Source organism: Aristolochia californica, unplaced genomic scaffold (assembly GCF_029961685.1).
Source record: "Aristolochia californica isolate CCGP_79_NKW_82.1479 unplaced genomic scaffold, dmAriCali1.0.hap1 SCAF_10, whole genome shotgun sequence".
In the NCBI taxonomy this organism is placed as follows: domain Eukaryota; kingdom Viridiplantae; phylum Streptophyta; class Magnoliopsida; order Piperales; family Aristolochiaceae; genus Aristolochia; species Aristolochia californica.
In genome coordinates this window covers 5409446-5429564 of record NW_027181771.1, presented here as the reverse complement: position 1 = coordinate 5429564, position 20119 = coordinate 5409446, and the positions used below count along the sequence as shown (strand labels likewise).

Sequence of the window (20119 nt, the reverse complement as noted above, 5' to 3'; positions counted from 1 at the left end):
AGAGCCCCTCGGCCTCCCACTCTTTCCGCCCCCCCCCCCCCCCCCCCCCCCCCCTCCCTATCTGTCGGCCTTCCTTCCTCCCTCTCTCGACCTCCGTCGGCCTTCCTTCCTCCGTCGCAGAGCACGGGAGGCCAGACGGCCTCCTGGCTTCTCTTCTCTCTCGGCCTCCCTATTTTCTCCCTCTCGACGTACCGTTGGAGCGTCGCCTCCGTGGCCATTGCCCGCCGCCATCGCCGTTGTCCGCTGTCGTCGCCGTTGCCAAGCCCGCCGCAGAGGAAGACGAAGATGATATTTAATTTTTCCTAAGTTAGGAAAAATTAAACCATCGTAAAAATTGGTTTAATTATCCAATTAATTAAACCATTAGTTTTTCATTTTTTAATATATTATTAATTAATAATATTTAAAATATATATTATGTTATTTATAAATTAATATATTTATTTACTTATTATGTATTTTTTATTTTTTATTAAAATAGTGAGTTTTAATGTTAAACTATATCTTATGTTCTTACAGAATAATTTATTTATTTATTATATTCACTTATGTTCTTTTTAACTTTTTTATTTATTTTAAATAATTTATTCTAGTCACACGTAATTAGTATATTAATTTATAATAAACTATAATCATTAATTGGTTTAATTATCCAATTTTTATAATTAATTAAACCATTAGGTTTATTTATTATATTCTCTTGTGTTATTTTTTTATTTTTTTATTAATTTTGTATAATTTATTCTTGTCACACGTAATTATTGTTTTAATTTATAATAAGTTATAATCATTAAGTAATATAATATAGTTTTTCATTAATTAGGATATTAATATATTCTAATACTACACGTTAAATCACTTATAAGTATAGTAACCACGTTTATTTTTGTTAATTATATGTTTAGGTATATGTTCTATTTAAGTATATTAAAAAAAGTTACTTATTCTCTTTTTTATATCATATTTTTAATTTGAGGGCACTAACACTTGAATCTGTTTTCCAGCCACTTGAACTCGTCTATGCTAACACCCAAACATGAGTTGAAGTTGAATCAATTCATTTTACTTCAATTCAATTCTTCACTTCAATTCAAGTTCATTGTGGACTAACCCCCCCTTAGTGTACACGAGTTCAAGTGCACTAGAAAATAGATTCCAGTGTTAGTGCCGGGAAATGAAAAATATGATGTAAAAAAGAAAATGAGTAATTTTTTTATAATATACTTAAATAGAACATATACTTAAACATATAATTAACCAAAATAAACATGTTTACTACACAAATAAGTGATTTAATCTACTATTAAAATATATTAATATACGAATTAAAGAAATGCTATATTATATTAATTAATGAGTACAATTTATTATAAAATAATGTAATAATTACTTGTGACTGTAATAAATTATTAAAAAATAAAATAAAATAAAAAATAACATAAGAGAATATAATAAATAAATAAATATTTTTTTATCAATAACACAATATATATATTTGTATGTATTATTAATTAATAATATATTGCCACAAAATTTAAAACCATTGGTTTAATTAATTATAGCAATGGGATAATGAAACCAAAATAATTGATCAAATGTTTTCTTTAACGATATTTTAATTACGAATATTAAATCTCTAATTTAATATTGTAATTACAAAATGAATATACTGAATAAATAAATAAAATTATTTTAGTAATAATAGAAGATGAATTTTTCATGTAGTATTAATTAATAATATATTTCATAAAATTTAAAATGATTAAATTAATTAATTATAAATATGGGATAATTAAACCAAAATAGTTGATCAAATGCTTTCTTCAACAATATTTTAATTATCAGTGGTAAATTTTTAATGGCTGGAAAAAAGGTTTTATTAAACCAAAAATAAAAAAAGGTTAATTAAACCAAAATAATTTATCAAATGTTTGATTTAATAATATTTTAATTACCACTATTAAATCATAAATATAATACAATATTTAAAAAATAAATATAATAAATAAATAACGCTAGTTTAATTTTTCCTAACTTAGGAAAAATTAAATCACAGCGTCGTCTTCCTCACAACACCGATAATGGCAGGGAGACAACACAAGCCTAGATTCAAGCAGATGAACACAAGGAATCTGTTGTCCCTCACATAAGACAATTTTAATGCTTTAAGAAAAGCTGAAACCCTTGATTTTTGCACGTTATCCCTTCCTTAGAGCGTTCCCTGCATAGGCCTCTCCAAGATCTCTACATCTCTATCACTTTTGGTTCTGAGGGTCAAGATAAATCGGGAGTTGTAACTCTGACTAGCAGGCAACAACGATGGAGGTGGTGCTCTGACGGTACGCCAGAGGTAATAGTACATCGGAGGCCTTGCAATAGAGACACTCTACGACGAAGCGGCCGCAAGCAACTGTGACGAACGCTTGACGATTGCGGCTTTGTGACGGAGGCCGAGAGGGAGAAGGGAGAGGGAGAAAAAAAATTAGGGGGAGGAAAGCTAAGAGGGAGAAGAGAGCGCGAGACAAGAAAAAAAAATTCGTCGCGTCACGAATGATGGCTTCAAGTGAATGATTCGGAAAATTGGGTTGAATCGCAATTCCACCATTCTAGCCTGAGTAGATTACCTGTGGTTTTTACATGATACTGGAGCTCATTTATTAGTAACGGCCTAATTAAATGAACAATGTAATGCGTGTGAACTTCATTGTTTACTAACCCGTGCACCAGCGTCACCTTCAAGTGAATAAAATAGGTAATCGGGATGAAGCCGCCCAAGGCTTACGTTGTGGAATCAGGAATCCACAGTATTTTCTGAGTCATCCAATTGAAGCCGTTGGGACGCGTCTCTTCCTCCCGATTTTTTTCTTCTCTCCCGATCTATTCTCCCTCTCGGCTTCTTCGTCTTCGCACTCCCTTCTCCCTCTCGGTCTCCCTATCGTTGCTCTCCTCCTCTCGATCTTCCTCTCGCTCTCGCTCTCGGTCTCCCTATCACTGCTCTCCTCCTCTCGATGTCCGGTAGAGGGCCACCGGTGAAAACCGAAGCCCTCCTCTGCGTGTGGTTGGAGGTTGAAGACGACCTCTAGTGCGCAGGGAAGAAAGAGAGAAAGAAAAATTTGGAACTCAGGTTACTTTTGATTTAAATTACGAGTCGAGTCGACTGAGTCAACTCGAACCGATTGGGATGATTCGCCGGGGGATGAGATGAGTCGGACGGGTTGGCGTGACTAGGATATCAAGGGTCGAATCGGATGATTCGAGTCAACTCAAACAGGCTGATCTGGCTCGCCCGAGAGAGGACCGAGCCGACTCGGTTCTAAAAATCAATTTTTTTGCGGCCACGGGGATTCGAACCCACACACAAGTGTTCGTGTTTAGAGCATATGTCCAGTACCCCAACTCGCATCCGTGAGTTATCATAGGATAAAAAATAGTATATATATTAAATTTGAAAAATTAAAGAATCTGTTTTTTATGCAATTTTCATTCATGTGAATATTTATGCATGAACATATAGTTATTTAATGTGCATATTTAAGTTCATTTTTAAGTTGTGAAAATTCTTATTATTTTTATGCAATTGGTGTAGTATTTTAATCAAATTGATTGAAGTTACATGTTGCCAAAGTTGCCTCTGTAGTGTAGATTAATTTGACTAAAAATATATAGATGTTTGTAGGGAGTTATTTATGCAAACTGTACTTGACCCAAAGGAAGACACAGTTTGGCCAAATAAAAAACGTACATGTGATGATAAATGTGTGATAATTATAAAGACTTTTCATGTGAACAATAGTCAGTCCAAAGAAAAGTTATTGTTTGACATAACTAATTGTCAGTATTTGATCATTGCACAGAGAGTACCACTTAGAGTTAATTTCTCTGTCCAAAGACTAGGAATTAATGTTGTACTAGGTATCTTGAGATGGGTCACCAAATTGGATTGTTTGTACATGTCTTGTTTTTCTTTATATGACATGCTAGTTAATGTGAGTATACTTGTTTATTACTGCTCAAATAAACAACATTCCAATGCTGAGCGGGACAAACTTTAAGGCATGGAAAGATACCGTGGAAATTGTCTTCGATCGTATGGATTTGGATCTTGCACTTTGAGCAAAGCAACCCACTTCTACTCCGAAAAACCTCAATGAGGTTAAAATTGAGAAGTGGGAGCGCTCTAACTGAATGTGCTTGATGATCATGAAACGTTCCATTTTGGAGGCGTTTCGGGGCTTTATCACTAAGAGCAAGAGCGCTAAGAAGTTTCCTGAGGAAATATAGCAATATTTTGCCAAGAACGAAAAATCAGAGGCAAGTAGCCTTTTGGCTAAACTCGTTTCAATGAAGTATAAGGGCAAAGGGAACATAAGGGAGAACATCATGGAGATGTCTCAACTCACATCAAAACTCAAGTCATTTAAGATGGAGTTGTCTAAGGACTTGCTCGTGCATTTGGTTTTGATATCTCTTCCTGCTCACGTTGGGCAATTCAAAGTGAGTTATAACACTCAGAAGGACAAATGGTCCATAAATGAGCTTATATCTCACTGTGTGCAAGAGGAAGAGAGGCAACAACGGGATAAGACTGAAAGTGCTCACTTGGCCTCAACCTCTCGAAACAAGAAGAAGAAGAGAGGTAAGGATGTTACGGAAGGATTTTCTCATATTAAGAAATAGAAGAAGTAGGATGAGGAGTTTACCTACTACTTTTGCAAGAAGTCGGGACACATGAAGAAGAAGTGTCCCAAGTAAGCCACTTGGCTTGTAAAGAAGGGTATGCCTCTAGCTCTAGTTTGCTCTGAAGTTAATTTAGTTTCTGTACCTAACGATAATTGGTTGGTGGATTCTGGTGCTACCATTCACATAAGTATGTCTTTGTAGGGTTGCCTGTAGAGCTGATCGCCAAGTGATGCTTAAAAATTCATCTTTGTGGGCGACGACAATAAAGTTGCGGTAGAGGCTATAGGAATTTTTATATACAATTAAACACTGGATTTTATTTGGATTTATTTGAGACATTTGTAGCAACGTGTTTTAGGCGGAATTTAATTTCTATTTCCATTTGGAAAAATTAGGTTTTTCTTGTTCATTTGGAAATAATAAAGTTAGTCTCTGCCAAAGTTCAAATTTTGTTGGTTCAGGTTCCTTAATTGATAATCTGTATATGCTTGATGTTGTTAGTTCTTATAGAGAAATACTGCACACGAGTTCATGTGGTTCAAAGCGAAAATTAAGTGAGAATTCTGCCACATTATGGCACTAAAGTTTAGGACACATCTCTAAATAGAGAATTCAAAGGCTTGTGTCAGATGAAATTCTTGAACCCCTAGATACTACAAACTTCCAAGTTTATGTTGAGTGCATAAAGGAGAAACAAATAAACATTAGAAAATTAGATGTCGAAAGAGCTACAAATGTCTTAGAACTTATACATACAGATATGTCTGTGGTCCATTCCCTACAACCTCATGGAATGGACAACAGTATTTCATTACGTTCATAGAAGATTACTCTAGATTCGGTTACCTATATTTAACACATGAGAAGTCACAATCCCTGGATGTCTTCAAGTCTTTCAAAGCTGAAGTTGAATTTCGACTTGGAAAGAAAATAAAGGTTCTCAAATCTGACCGTGGTGGTGAAGACTACGGAAGGTATGATGGATCAGGAGAACAACGTCGAGGACCCTTCACGATTTTCCTCAAAGACGGTGGAATTGTTCCGCAATACACCATGCCGGGCATACCCAACATGAACAGTGTTACTGAGCGATGAAACCGAACTCTTAAGGATATGGTAAGGAGTATGATGAGTCATTTCTTTTTTCCAGAGTCACTTTGGGGAGAAGCTTTAAAGACTACAATGTACATCCTTAACAGGGTACCAAGCAAAGCAGTTGCCAAAACCCCCTATGAGCTTTGGACAGGCAAGTCCTAGCATTAGGCACTTGTACATTTGGGGTTGTCCAGCTGAGGCACGGCCTTATAGGCCACATGAAAGAAAAGTGGACTCAAGGACGGTTAGTTGTTATTTTGTTGGTTACGTTGAACGCTCTCGGGGCTCTAAGTTTTACGATCCCACATCAAGATCCTTCTTTGAAACGGGAAATGCGAGATTCCTTGAGGATATTGAGTTTGGAGGGGAAGAAAACATAAGGAATGTTGTGTTTGAAGAAGAATTTGTTATTGATAGAAATCAGGTCTCCATACCTATTGCTGTTCAAGACACAATTCATGCACTAGAGGACAATGTTCAGGCTCCTATTCCTGACATTGTTCCAGATCAAGACAAGAATGAGATTCTTCCTCAAACACCGCCTTTAGAACAAACTCAACAACCTCAAGAAGTGTCATTAAGGAGATCCACTAGGGAGAGGAGAAATGCGATTTTAGATGATTATATCATTTTTTCCAAGAACATGAGGATGGCGTCGGATTGACAGAAGATGGCCCGATCAACTTCTGTCAAGCCATGCACAGTTTTAACTCTCAACAGTGGATTGATGCCATGAAGGATGAGATGAAGTCTATAAAAGATAATGACATTTGGGATATCATCGAGTTGCCTAAAGGTGCGAAGCTTATTGGTTGTAAATGGATATTTAAAACCAAGAGAGACTCAAAGGGCAATGTCGAGAGATATAAGACTCGTCTAGTCACTAAAGGCTTTATTCAAAAGGAAGGCATAGACTATAAAGATATTTTCTCTCCGGTATTTTTGAAAGACTCTTTTAGAACAATAATGGCACTAGTGGCTCATTTAGATCTAGAGCTACATCAGATGGATGTCAAAACTGCTTTTCTCAATGGAGACATTGATGAAACGATTTATATGGTACAACCAAAAAACTTTGTATCTGGTGATCCAAAGTCTATGATCTGTAAATTAAAGAAATTCATCTATAGTCTCAAACAGGCTTCCCGTCAATGGTATCACAAGTTCCATCAAGTCATAACCTCAAACGGTTTTGAAGCGAATGATGTTGATGACTATGTATATCATAAGTTCAATGAGAGTAAATACATCTTCCTGATATTATATGTCGATGATATTCTGCTCGCTAGTAGCAATATAAGCTTACTGCACGAAACCAAAAAAATTTTGACGAAGAAATTCGAGATGAAAGATCTTGGTGATGCCTCTTTTGTATTAAGTATACAGATACTTAGAGATCGTTCTCAAGGTATCCTTAGGTTGTCACAAAAATGCTATATCGATAAGGTTTTGAGCAGATTCAGCATGAAAGATAGTAAACCAGGAGACACACCTGTTGCTAAAGGAGACAAGGTTAGACTCAAACAGTGCCCTAATAATGAACTTGAAAGAAAAGAGATGCAGCAAATTCCCTATGCATCAGTAGTAGGGAGTTTAATGTACGCTAAAGTTTGTACTCGTCCCGATTTAGCATTTATAGTAGGAGTTTTGGTTTGAGCAATCCGGGTATGCAACATTGGAAGGCAGCCAAACGCATGATGTGTTATTTGAGGAGAACAAAAGACTACATGCTCACTTATTGGAGATCAGACAATTTAGAAATCATTGGGTTCTCTGACTGGGACTTTGCTGGATGCCAAGATAGCAAATGCTCCACATCAGGCTACATCTTTATGTTGGGGGAAGGAGCTGTCTCATGGAAGTCTGCTAAGCAGACTCTCATAGCTTCTTCAACCATGGTTTTGGAGTTCATTGCTTGTTCTGAGGTGTCCAACCATGGAATATGGTTGCGAAACTTTGTCACTGGGCTGCGAGTAGTAGATGGCATTGACATGCCATGAAAGATTTATTGCGACAATAACTCGATGGTACTTTATTTCAACAACAACAGGAGCTTGGCGAAGTCGAAGTTTATCGACATCAAGTTTCTAGTTGTTAAAGAGAGAGTTTAGGATAAGTAGATTTCAATAGAAAATATAGGGATAGACTCTATGCTAGCAGACCCATTAACCAAGGGCTTAACGCCTAAGGTCTTTCATGAGTACACTGCTCATATGGGCGTTATTTATGAGGATACCTTGGTTTAGTGGGAGTCATTTTTGTAGTATATGTTTGCTTTAGACATTGAGTTATTCAATTTTTTTCGTAATAAAATTGATTGTATATTATTCTTTTTCTGAACTGGCTTGTGTTTCTTTTTATGAGCAATGTTCGCATTGCATTAAGGACTTTGGAAAGTTCTTACTAAAAACTATAGAAAGACCAGTTGGAAATAGGCATGTCCAAGATCACATTGCATGTAATTTCTATGCCACTCATCCATATTTGAGCTATGTCATTGAGTGTATTAATATGGTGATCATCGTGGTTTAGTCACGATTGTATTGTGATGATAGTCGTGGTGGTTCCATAGTATACAAATGTGTGCCTAAAGAATTTATGATATAATTGTTTCAGGAATTATATGTAACCCAAGTGGGAGATTGTTAGGAAACTCACATTTCCTAAGTTGGGCAATATATTTAATTCAATTATATTTAATATAGGCTAAAATTAAGTGGTCTAATTTTGGTAAGCCCATAGACTACTAAAGAATGAATATGAGCCAATTGAGTAGATACCTATATTGTCTTAATTAGGAAATTATGAGAACCCTAATTAAACAATATAAATAGAACATCAGGGTTGTGGTCCCCAATACACTAAATCCAACACGATTTCTCTTCTCCCCATCCGGAAGAGTCACGACGGTCCCGTAGTGGAATAAAGGTGATTTAGTTGAGGAAGATCATAAAACCATTCATCTGTTCGTCACAGTAATTCAGCATAAGAAAGATAAAATTTCGGAATGGATCCAAGTATGTATCCCAAATCCTAATATTCTAGCGTGAAGAAAAATTGGGATTATGATTTAAGATTACGATTTTCTAACATCCTCTAGATGACTAAAATGAATCCGAACATCATCTCCACATTTTAAATTATGGAATCTGGTTTCCGCCAATTGTTGCCAATCATCTAGATGAAGTAAACGCTGCGATTCGAACCCTCGACATTTTGTTCCCCTCTCTCGGTCTCTTCTCATTTTCGATTGTTTTTGCCCTTTCTTCCGCATCTTCACCCCCCACCCCGCTCATCTCCCTGTGGCCCCCGAGCTCTTTGCTCCCTCTCTTCTCTCCACCGTCTCTCTCCAGTCTTCGACCTCTGTCTCTTTGCGGCCTCCCTATCCCTTATCCGTCTCACTGTGAACGTCCTCTTGGTGTCCTTCTCTCTTTCTCGGACTCGCTCTCCCTCTAAACCTCCTGCTCGCTTCTCCCACTCTCTTATCCCTCTTGACCTCCCTCTCTTCTCTCTCTCTCTTTTCCCTCTCTCCTCCCTTTCGGACTCCCACTCCCTTCTCCCTCTCGCTATTCTCTTTTCCCCCAAGATACCTTATGATTTCGTTCAATTTCCCCCATGTTGATTCGATTTTCTTCGATTTTGACATTTGGGCATCAATTGCTTAATTTCTACTTCGATTCGGCATCGATTTCCCCATTCGGCTTTGGTTTTCCCCAAATTTCAGAAGGTATGACTAAACCCTAATTTTTTTATTAAATTAGTGTTTTATTTAATTTAATTTTAGTTTTAGTTCTTAATTTGGGGTTATTTGTGCATAATTATCGGATTTAGGGTTACAGTTATGGGTCTAAATTCACGATTAGGGTTAGGGTTTATTTTTAGGGTTTGGTGCTCGGTATTTAAGGGTTAAGTGTTTAGGGTGAAGGATTTATGGTATTTTTAGGGTTTAGGTTTTGGAATTAGGGTTTTGTTTTTCAAAACTTTTTAGGGTTTAGGTTTATTGGGTGGTGGGGTTCAGGGTTTAGGGTTAGGGGCTTTTTAGGTTTTTAAGGTTTAGGGTTTTTTGTTTAAGCTTTGGAATTAGGGTTTAGGGTTTAAGGTTTTTAAGGTTTAGGGTATCTAGGGTTTAGGGTTTTAAGTTTTGGAATTAGTGTTTAGGGTTTAGGTTTTATTAGAGTTTATTATGGTTTGTTTAGTCCAGTTAAACAAGGCTGAGTCGCCTACATGGGCGTCAATTAGCCAACGAAACCCGACCCCCATCATTGACGAGGTACAGTTCGTAGTGACTGGGAAGTCATATGAAGATCTACTTGAGTGTTCAGTGAATTTGGACTTGATGTGTGTGTTTTTGCATTGTTTAGTGCATCTGCAGTAGTGAAAATTGTTTGATTAATTTTGAAATATTTTAGAATGTTGTTGAGAATTTTTGAAGTGCTATGAAATATTTTTGCCATGTGGTGAGGAGATTCGGGTGTTATACATATCCACCACATGGTATTCTATTTTTTGTGGTTTGTATTTCTATGACGGGTAAAGGTTTTTTGTTAAAGTTTTTTCCATGAGGACCATCTCGGATTTAAATTATAAATGGCTGTAAGAAGACAACAAACTGCTTACCATATGACATTTGGACCTTCGAAGATGACAACAAAATACTCGATCTCTTGGTCGAGCAGGTGAATATAGGGAACAAGTTGCCTAATGGGGTTTGGAAGTGTGAGGTATATATGGACTGTGTTAATAAGTCCAATGAAGACGCAATCAATAAAACAACTGTTGAGCGGCTCAAGAATTGAACAAGATCATGGAAGAAAACATACCAAATGGTAACGAGCTGTATCAACACTAGTGGGTTCGATTGGGATACACCAACACAACGAGTTACTATATGTAATTTTGTATGGCTTGACTACATAAAGGTCATTAAATCATGATGTACTATAAAATATTATTTATATTTTCCACGATACTATAACTCTATTTCAAGACGTCTAATGAATGTTTTATTCTTCTAGGAGCATAGAGATGCTGAGAAGTATAGATGTGAAGGCTGCCCCTTGTACGACAAATTGGCTGTGGTGGGGGGAAACACAATAGCCATGGGGACATGAAGTGTAACTGTTGTAGATCAAGGCGATGAACTCCTCCGTGAGTCAGAACATGTCCTTATGGACGAGCCCAAGGACGTTGATATAGTTAGGGATACTCCATCGCCATTCTTTAGGTGGAATGAATCGATAGTTGATCAATCTCGAAGAAGTAATCGGTCATCTTCAAGTCGTCGTAGAAAGAGACGAAAAATGTCCAGTGATGACACTGGTAGATTCATTGATGCAATGAAGAAAATCCCGGAGGCATTGAAGGATGTCGATAAGCCTAAAAAGGGCGATATCGAAAGAGATTGGGTCAAATCTCTTAGGGAAATTCCGGATCTGTCGGTAGACTTGAAGTTTCGTGCTCCTGTATGGTTGGATACGCCAAGTTAGAAGGTCATGTTTACGGAGATGACAATGGAAGAGTGGGGCGAGTGGCTTAAATATTGTGCAACAAACTATTTGTAATGCATTTTAAGTTCACTATCTTCGTTGGGAATATTGTTATGTATTAGGTATGATGTTTGAATTATGACATTGCAAGACTTATTAGTATGGTTAATATTTTTATTTTATATGATTGTTGTGTTAATACATTGCATGGATGAATATGGTGGTTGAGTATGGATGTGGATAATTAAATGGATATGGTTGCGTAGGGATGTGATTGAAGGTAAGATGTGGGAATGTGGATGAATATGGTTGTGTATAGGTGTGATTGCAAATAGGTTATGATTGAAGATTGATGTTTATTTGTGTTTATGACTTTAGGTGATTGAATTTGTAGATTTTCATGGATATTATGACAAACGAAGAAAAGATTGCAACTATTATTGCATTCACAAGTTTATTTTTCTCAATAGGAAGATACTATCTCTACCATTGCAACAAATGTGTACCACGTTCTTGTGAGATTAATGGTCCATTGTATTTGCAAAATGCACTAGACAAATCACCAATTAAATTTCAAAAAGTTTACAGGATGAATCAAATAGACGCAAATTGGCAGAGATACTTACTAGCAGAGGGTTTTTATTAGCCACAAAGACCATTTCAGTGGAAGAACTACTTGCATATTTTCTCTAACTGTTGGTCAACAACAATCTTATAATGTCACAACATAAATGTTTGATAGATCGAACTGGACCATAAGTAGGTATTTCAACAAGGTGTTGGATGTAATCCTCAAACTTCACTCTGATTACGTCATACGGCCTTCAGAACGCACACATTCGATGATTTTAAGCAGTTCAATGTTTTATCCGTACTTCAAGGTAACATCCCTTCCTCTAACTAAACAATTTTAGATTAATATACAAAGTTAGTCAATATTAATTGAAAATGTATAATTAGGATTGTATTGGGACTATTGATGGAACTCATATCAAGGTAAACATTCCACTTGAAGAGCGACAAAGGTTGTGGAATAGAAAGGGCTATCTCTTACAAAAGGTGATGACAGCATGTTCATTTGATATGCAATTCACTTATGTACTTGCTAGATGGGAGGGATCAGCAAGTGATTCCCGTGTACTAAAGGATGCATTGACTCGTCGAGATAGAATCTTTGTACTTGAACGTAAATAATATATTTTTATGCAATCATTTTTTATCTATTTTATCTTCAATTATTTTATGTGGACTATAGTTTATCTTATAGGTAAATATTATCTAGTCGATGCTAGTTATGCAAATCTTCCGGGATTTTTGGCTCCATATCAAGGAACTCGGTATCATCTGCAAGAATTTGGAGATAATATTCCTAGAAATGAAAAATAATTATTCAACTGAAGACACTCATCTTTGCGGAATACTATTGAGCGAACTTTTGGTGCTTTAAAAGCTCGATTTCAAATGTTGAAAGACGCTTCTCCATTTTTTTAAGATCCAAACAAAAATTGTACTTGCTTGTTGTATATTGCACAATTATATACGTGAAGAAGATTACGATGATCTATTTGAATTGGAAGATGATGATTCGGGTGGCGAGCTCGATGGAGGAGGTGATGCGGTCCAATTAGGTGCAATGGATGATACAAACAACGACGATGACGATGGTTTTGAGGATGAGGGTAACCAAGTAACAAGCTTTCGGAGGCATCGTGCATTAGAATCCACAAGAGCCGCACAATTTTAAGATACCATAGCGACTTCCACCTGGAATGATAAATGATGGTTGTATCTTATTGCTTTTGAACATGTGTCATTCATATGTACTAAACTTGTAACTTGATGATTTTAATATTAAAGACACGAACTCGTTATTTGAATAATCTTTCTTTTAGGTTATTAATAAAGTTGTATATGTATTTATGTAATATTTTTGTTAAATTTTATTACTATATTAAACTTGATATTTAAGTATGGTAAATAAAATATAGTTAAAGTATGCATTTGATTAATTAATTATTTTTAATTATTTGGAAATATATTATTAATTAATACCATATAAAAATCCATCTTATGTTATTATTAAAATAATTTTTTATTTATTAATCATATTTATTTTTTAATTTATCAATTGTTTTAGTGATTTAATAGTGGTAATTAAAATATTGTTAACTCAAGCACTTGGTTTAATTAACTCATTTTTATAATTAATAAAATCAATGGTTTTAAATTTAATGGAAAAATATTATTAATTAATAATATGTAAAAATAGATAGTGTGTTAAAGTTAGCATTGATAGATTTTTCCTGCTTAAGCATGACTTTTTTATGTTAAATTATACCATATATTATCAATAAATTAATAACTAAATGTATTATATTTGTTTATGTTATTTTTAATGTTATTTTATTTTTTATAATTAATCATGTATACAGTTAATTGGCTCACGTAATTACTGTATTAATATATAATAAATAGTAATCATTAAATAATATAATATATAATTCAATTAATTAGTATATTAATATATTTTAGTTATACATTAAATTAATTATTTGTGTAGTAATACTTTTTTTACCTAATTTAATGTTTAAGTATTATATTTTAATTAACTATACTATTATAAGTTACTAATTCTCTTATTTTACATGTTTTTTTCATTTGGGGAACACTGGGATGAAGATGATATTAAAATTTTATGTTTGTTGACTAATAACGTTCATGAGTGGGGATGGTTTTAGAAAACCCCACCTGAAAGCGCCACCCATATTGGCACAGTTTAGAGGAACATAGCTGCATATGGAAAATTCTCGATGCTATAATAGGACTATTTGAAGTTCGCTAAGGTCTCTCTTCCCGCTCTACTCCATTGTCTTGTTACTCTAGTAGACTGGATGTCTGGATCGCTCTGCACTCAAAATTTCAGCTGTTGAAACCTTAGGTTGGAAAAGTCGTGCAATATTCAGGTTGTCAGCTTCTGAATGGGGAAAAACCACTCAAAAATGGGAGAAGTTTCTCAAAATAAAGAACAAGATTCCTGGGCAACCCCCTTGGGCAAAACCCCTCTATCATGCTCTACTTGTCTTTCTCTTCCAAAAAAAGTGCGTTTTGCAATGCTCCCTTCTCAGAGTTTTAGTTTTGGAAAGTTCTTTTTGTGTTGATTTGCAAGTCGTTCTTACAGGTTGTTTTGTATGATTGGTGGCTGATTAAAGCCGAAACCGGTGATGGGTCTGAAAAATTAGGTGTAGGAGGAATGGCCTGGACAGGGTGAGTTAATTCGTGGCGATACTATTTTATATCGTGATGTTTCAATTTTTTCTTTTTGTAATTGATTTTTCTTGTGCGCGAGACTTTGCCGTATTTTGGGAACTGTAGAGGATCAGAGTGTTTCCTCCACCATTTAAGTGTCTCTTTGCAAATTAGTGCTTATTTGGCGAGTCATTGATGGACACTTTCTTCCTTCTTTTTTATTCCTTACTCTTTCTGCTTTCTCAAAAATTTCTCATCTTCATGTTCTGGTTCTCTACCCTTGACGTATTTCAGGCAAAAAGCTAGCAGAGTTTTCTGTTCCTCAGCAATTGTAAAGAGGCATGATTCGTGGAATTTGGAGACTGCTGATGGTATCATGGTTAAGATTGAGGGTCTCATAAACAGATTACATACATATCAAAATGGATTCTCCAAAGAGGTTAAATCTTTATCTTTTTCAAATAACTTTTTCTGTTAACTTATTTCTTTTTGATATAATATCTCATTGCTGAACTGTTTTCTACTTTTCAATTCTTTTTTTTTAATATTGAATCCTGTAAAATTGAGATTTGGAGAAGAAATTGAGCAGAGAATAAAGAAATACAGCATCCGGAAGTTTGCATGAGGAATAGAAATAGAGAATAGGGTTGACTGCTTGCCCCCTCTCTCTCAAATCCATTCTATTAATAGAATATCACATGAGAGCTTAAATACCCCGACTTGAAAAAGTTTTAAGTTGCAAAATACAATATGTCAACAATACCCCCAGCAACATAAACGTAGGCATCAAATGGTATCGGTTTGTTACAATATACATTGAATTTTCCTTCTTGTTCATGGCCTTCAAAAAAAATTTACTAAGTTGATTTTCAAAGTATATATTTGGAGTTATGTTTTTTCTAGTCACAATTGCATCTCAAATAAAATAACAATCTATTCAATATGTGTAGTCTTTTCATGGAATACTAGGTTACTCATAATGAAGATACTAGTCTGCTTATCATAAATTATCACCATTGGCTTATTGGTTGTGACACCAAATTATCTCATATCGACTTAATCTGTAGAGGTTCGCAGGGTATATTTACCATGGCTTTATACCTAGGCTCAACACTAGATTTCACCAAGTAGTAATCCTTACCATGTGACAAGATTATCGCACACAAAGTGCAGTAACCACTGGTCGATCTCATTTCGACTTTCAAACTTGCATAATATGTATCTGACCATATTAAGATTGTCATGAGGTTTATATCATAGGCCTTTCCTAAGAGTCCTTTTTAGATGTCTCAACATTCTTTGCACTGCATCAAGGTGAATTCATCTTGGGTTTTCCATAAATTGACTTGTGATGACGACTACATAAGAAATATTAGGCCGAATCGCTGTAGTGTATATCAACTTATTCATAATGTAAATTTGCATTTATTTATATTAAGGTTTTTGTTGGTTTTGCTCCTAGTAAGTCTGTCTCAAACAACAGATTAATAATGTATTTCCTCTGTGACGACACAATGCTTCCTTGTTGCTTGTAACTTCAATTCCTATAAAGAATTTCAGGTGTCATAAGTCCTTGGTTTGGAAATGTTCTTTCAAATATATCTTCATGTCCCAAATTCTTTGTCAATCAATGCATAAAATAACAATGTTATCTACACAAACGGTTAAACTGACCCTATCAATATATCTCTCTAGTGCAAACCAAATGCTCTGACTTACTAAATCCAAGGAGCATGACAACCTTATTGAATTTGTCATACTGAGCCCTAGGATTTTTTTAAGGTAATCAATAACCTTTTTCAATCAATAGAACTTATCATTCTCCCCTAAAGCAACAAATCCAAGAGGTTATTCCATATACACCTCCTTTCTGATATTCTACTTAAAAAAGGTGTTCTTGACTTAATGCCAAACTTCAGTCATAACAATAGAGATCAATATATGTCATTCAAGATAACAATTGGGATCAATATATGAGCTGACGTTAGGAGAACAACTCCATGTATTGTGGTTTGTGATGTATGGATATGCAAAGTGTTTGGCTGTTGATCTAGGTAGAGAAAGCAAGCTTGCTTTCTTGGGTTGTTTTCAATCTTCTTGTTATTGAATCCGTGAGCTGTGGCCTCGTAAGGAGCTTGGATGGATTTTTGTAGAAGCGATTGGAACGGCTGGCGGCATTCTGATTGTGTGGGACACTAATACCATTGAGGTGCTTGATCGCTTTTGTGACACTTACTCCCTTAGAATTAAATTGAGAGACAAATGATCAGGGAACATTTGGTGCCTTGTGGGTGTGTAGGGTCCTACTAGACACCATGAGAGACATCTCTTCTGGGATGACCTTGTGAGGACTTGTCAGAGGTGGCCCATTCATCTGATGCTTGTGGGAGACTTCAATGTTACACGCTTTTGCCACGAGAAATCCCCGCCCTCCTGGAGAATCACTACCTCCATGAAGCTATTTGCATACTTTATTGGCAGCTGGGATCTTGATGAGGTTACCCTATCTGGGAAGACCTTCACTTGGTCAAACGGCAGACAGCCCCCCGTCCTCTCCAAGTGTTGGAAGACGGGGCCCAAGCCCACACGACCAAGGAAGGCTCACATATTCAAGTGTATTAGAAGATGGGCCTAAGCCCATAAGACCAAGGAAGACCCATGGATCCAAGAGATAAAGAAGATGGGCTCAAGGCCCATAGATCAAGGAGAAGGCCCATAGGTCCACATACAATGATGGCAGGATGGTAAATAAAGAGTCATCTCATAGAGATGGCATTGATGTAATTAAGTTAAAGTTTCTGGGTTAAAACCCTAAACCCTAAACCCTAAGTTTAGGGGTATTATTGTAATACAATAGTTTCATAAATCTATAAATAGAGCTTCAAGGGGAGGGTTAGGATCATCAAGTCCACAACTTCTTCTTCATCTAGTTTTCTCCCAATGGGTTTCTCTCCCTTTTTCTCCATGAGCTAAATTCATAGAGTCCTGAAAATCAACACCAAGCTTGACCACTTCTTAGCCAACAACGATTAGCTTTAGTTATACAGCAATGCCACAAGCAAAGTTCTCAATAGGGTTGTTTCCGACCATAGGCCGATTATGGTAGATACCCACTTCGGCAGTTGCTCCCCCCTCCCCTTCAGATTCAACAATGCTCGGATGGCGGACCCCTCTTTTGACTCCTCTACCCAGTCCTTCCGGGAGAGGATGGTGGTGGCGGGCCCGATCGGGTGGAATTTCCCAGCCAAGTTCAAGATGCTGAAGCCGTTGCAGCGATCATGGGCCTCTGCGAGAAAGGCCTCTTCCTCAGCCGAGAGAGCCTCCGTCCTTTCTCAGATTTCCACTCTTGACTCTAAAGAGGAATCTATAAACCTCTCTTCGTCAGAAGTTACTCAGAGATACGCCCTCCAAGGGCAAATGCAGTCCTTCGCTCATAGTAAACTCGTGCATTGGAAGCAGCGTGCAAGATTTAATTGGCTCGTTGAGGGGGATGCCAACACTAAACTCTTCCATGTAGTCACCTCTGCTTGGAGAAGAGCCAACTGCATCAACACACTCAACGTCAATGGTGAGAGTACCTCAGATCAATCCCTTATTTCAGACTCACTAGCGAACTTTTTTTGTAGAATTATACTCTGATGGCCAGCTTGTTCGCCCTTTCTTCGAAAGGGTTCATCTCCAGGGTTTTACTTCGGCCGCAACTAGACTGATCGAGCTCCCTTTCTCTAGTAAGGAAATTGAAAAAGCAGCAGTAATAAAAGAAAAGGCATAGGGTTTCAATCTCCCTTCCCCTAGCCATGCACTTCTCCTTTTATAGAAGAAAGAATACAATTTTAGTGAAACTCGGAAACATAAATAAAAAGGGTACTATCAGTCCAAATAAACCATGAAACTACTAAAGGCAGATAAACTATGAAACTACTGTCTAGGGAGCTCCTAATTCAGCAAGGAACACTCTCCAAATGGAGAAGGGACAGGTCCCCAAGCTGGTGCTAAATTTCTAAACTACCCCTCTACTTATAAAATAATTACAAGCATACCCTCAGTGTTCATGTGCTATCATTGCAACACCCAAGAACATTGTCTTAGAGGTTCGGCTATGACTATTGTTACTTGTGTTATCCATTGTCTCATAGTCTTGGGCTTTGATTGATGACTCCTCTCAATGGAGGATCAAGTGGCACATGAGTTAGAGGCCACAAAGAATTGAAATGAAGTGATTCTTGCACAAGAACTCGAGTGGGGCCCCATTTTTTGAAGAAACAAGTTGAGCATGATTGCTTGTTGGTTGGGAAAGGTTTGCCGTTACATTGATGATGAAGCATTCAACTTGGGCACCCTCAGCCCAAGGGACCGGCAAGAGCAAGCTTGAAGGAGCCTCTATAGATGTTGAATTAGCTTCCTCTTGTAAAAAAGTCACAACCACATCCTGCCTCTCAGTTGGTGGAGGTTTCGACATGCTTTCAGTTGTTGTTTCAAGTTTAGAACTTCTTGTCATGGTTTGTGGCTGCACTGTACCAAAGAGATTATGCAAAGGGATTTCTAGCTCAATTTTTATCTTCTTTCAAGAGAATCTTTGGGACTTCATCTTGTTTGAAACGGGGAAAATGACGTCTGACAAGGCAAGTTCTGGAAGGTGCTATCATGTGGGGAAGATGACTCTCCTATGTGATAAGGTAGTATAGGAGGGTGCATGGTGGGAAAGAGGGATGAGTGCAGTTGTGGTTTAGAGACTTATGAAGGAGATGATATGTTGGGGTACAACTGAAAGGTAGACGATGATGATGGTGTGAAAACGTTGGGGCTAAGGTGAAATACAGTGTGAGAGTTTAGTGATGAATTGTGGAATTGGCTAGTATATAGTAGGCAGGAGTGGCTTGGTAGGTGAAGGGAGATGGGAGGGTCCAAGGGTTAGGAGGGTGGTTTTCCTAGGTGATAAGTGGTGGTTGTGTTAGATGTGGAGGAAACTTGTGAGAGAGGAAAGGGGTAGGGTGTTGTATCTAAGTGAGGGCGATGTGTGACGGAAGATAGGACCAGGTGTGGTAAAAGGGAGTGAGGGAAGATTTGTGGGGAGGTTCGTTATGAGCATGGTTGAACTGTGTGGGGGAAGGGTATGAGTTAGAGGATGGTATTGAAGTAATAAATACTATAGACCGGTGTGGTCAAGGGGAGTGACTTGGAAGGAATTTAGAAAGTACAAACATAATTGTCTAGACACTTTCAAACTAAAGATTTGGGACAATTGAAATATTTTCTAGGTATTGAAGTTGCTTGGAGCAAGAAGGGTGTTGTTCTATGTAGTATATTGTATATATGTTGCAAGAGTATGGTTTCTTGGGAGTTAAGCTAGTGGATACTCCTTTAGAAGTAAATGCTGAACTTCATGACTCTCACTGTCTTGTTCTCAAGGATAAGATCCAGTATAGACACCTACTTGAAAAATTGATTTATGCAACGGTTACTGGGTTGGATATATCCTACCCAAAAGTAGTAAGCCAATTCATGGAAAACCAAAAACTAGTACTTTTAGAGGCGCCTCAAAGAATTTTGAAATATATGAAAGGTGCTCCTGGGAAAGACTTATTATATACTCAAAATGAGAAAAGGTTGAT

The 20119-nt window shown here is 36.8% G+C and overlaps 1 protein-coding gene across 5 annotated transcripts in view; it reads left to right on the top strand.

Moving 5' to 3' along the window:
• Positions 1 to 14072: 14072 nt before the first annotated feature.
• Positions 14073 to 20119, top strand: part of LOC137940756 (kinetochore-associated protein KNL-2 homolog) — a 43614-nt gene continuing 37567 nt past the window's right edge. For 4 of the 5 annotated variants that reach the window (XM_068785897.1, XM_068785892.1, XM_068785895.1 and 1 more), the window contains exons 1-3: positions 14074 to 14359; positions 14440 to 14525; positions 14802 to 14946. In XM_068785897.1, the coding sequence (XP_068641998.1) occupies positions 14240 to 14359; positions 14440 to 14525; positions 14802 to 14946 (351 nt within the window). In that variant the 5' untranslated portion in view covers positions 14074 to 14239. Of the gene's footprint in view, positions 14360 to 14439; positions 14526 to 14801; positions 14947 to 20119 lie in introns of all 5 variants that reach the window. The other variant, XM_068785902.1, reaches the window with a different exon arrangement.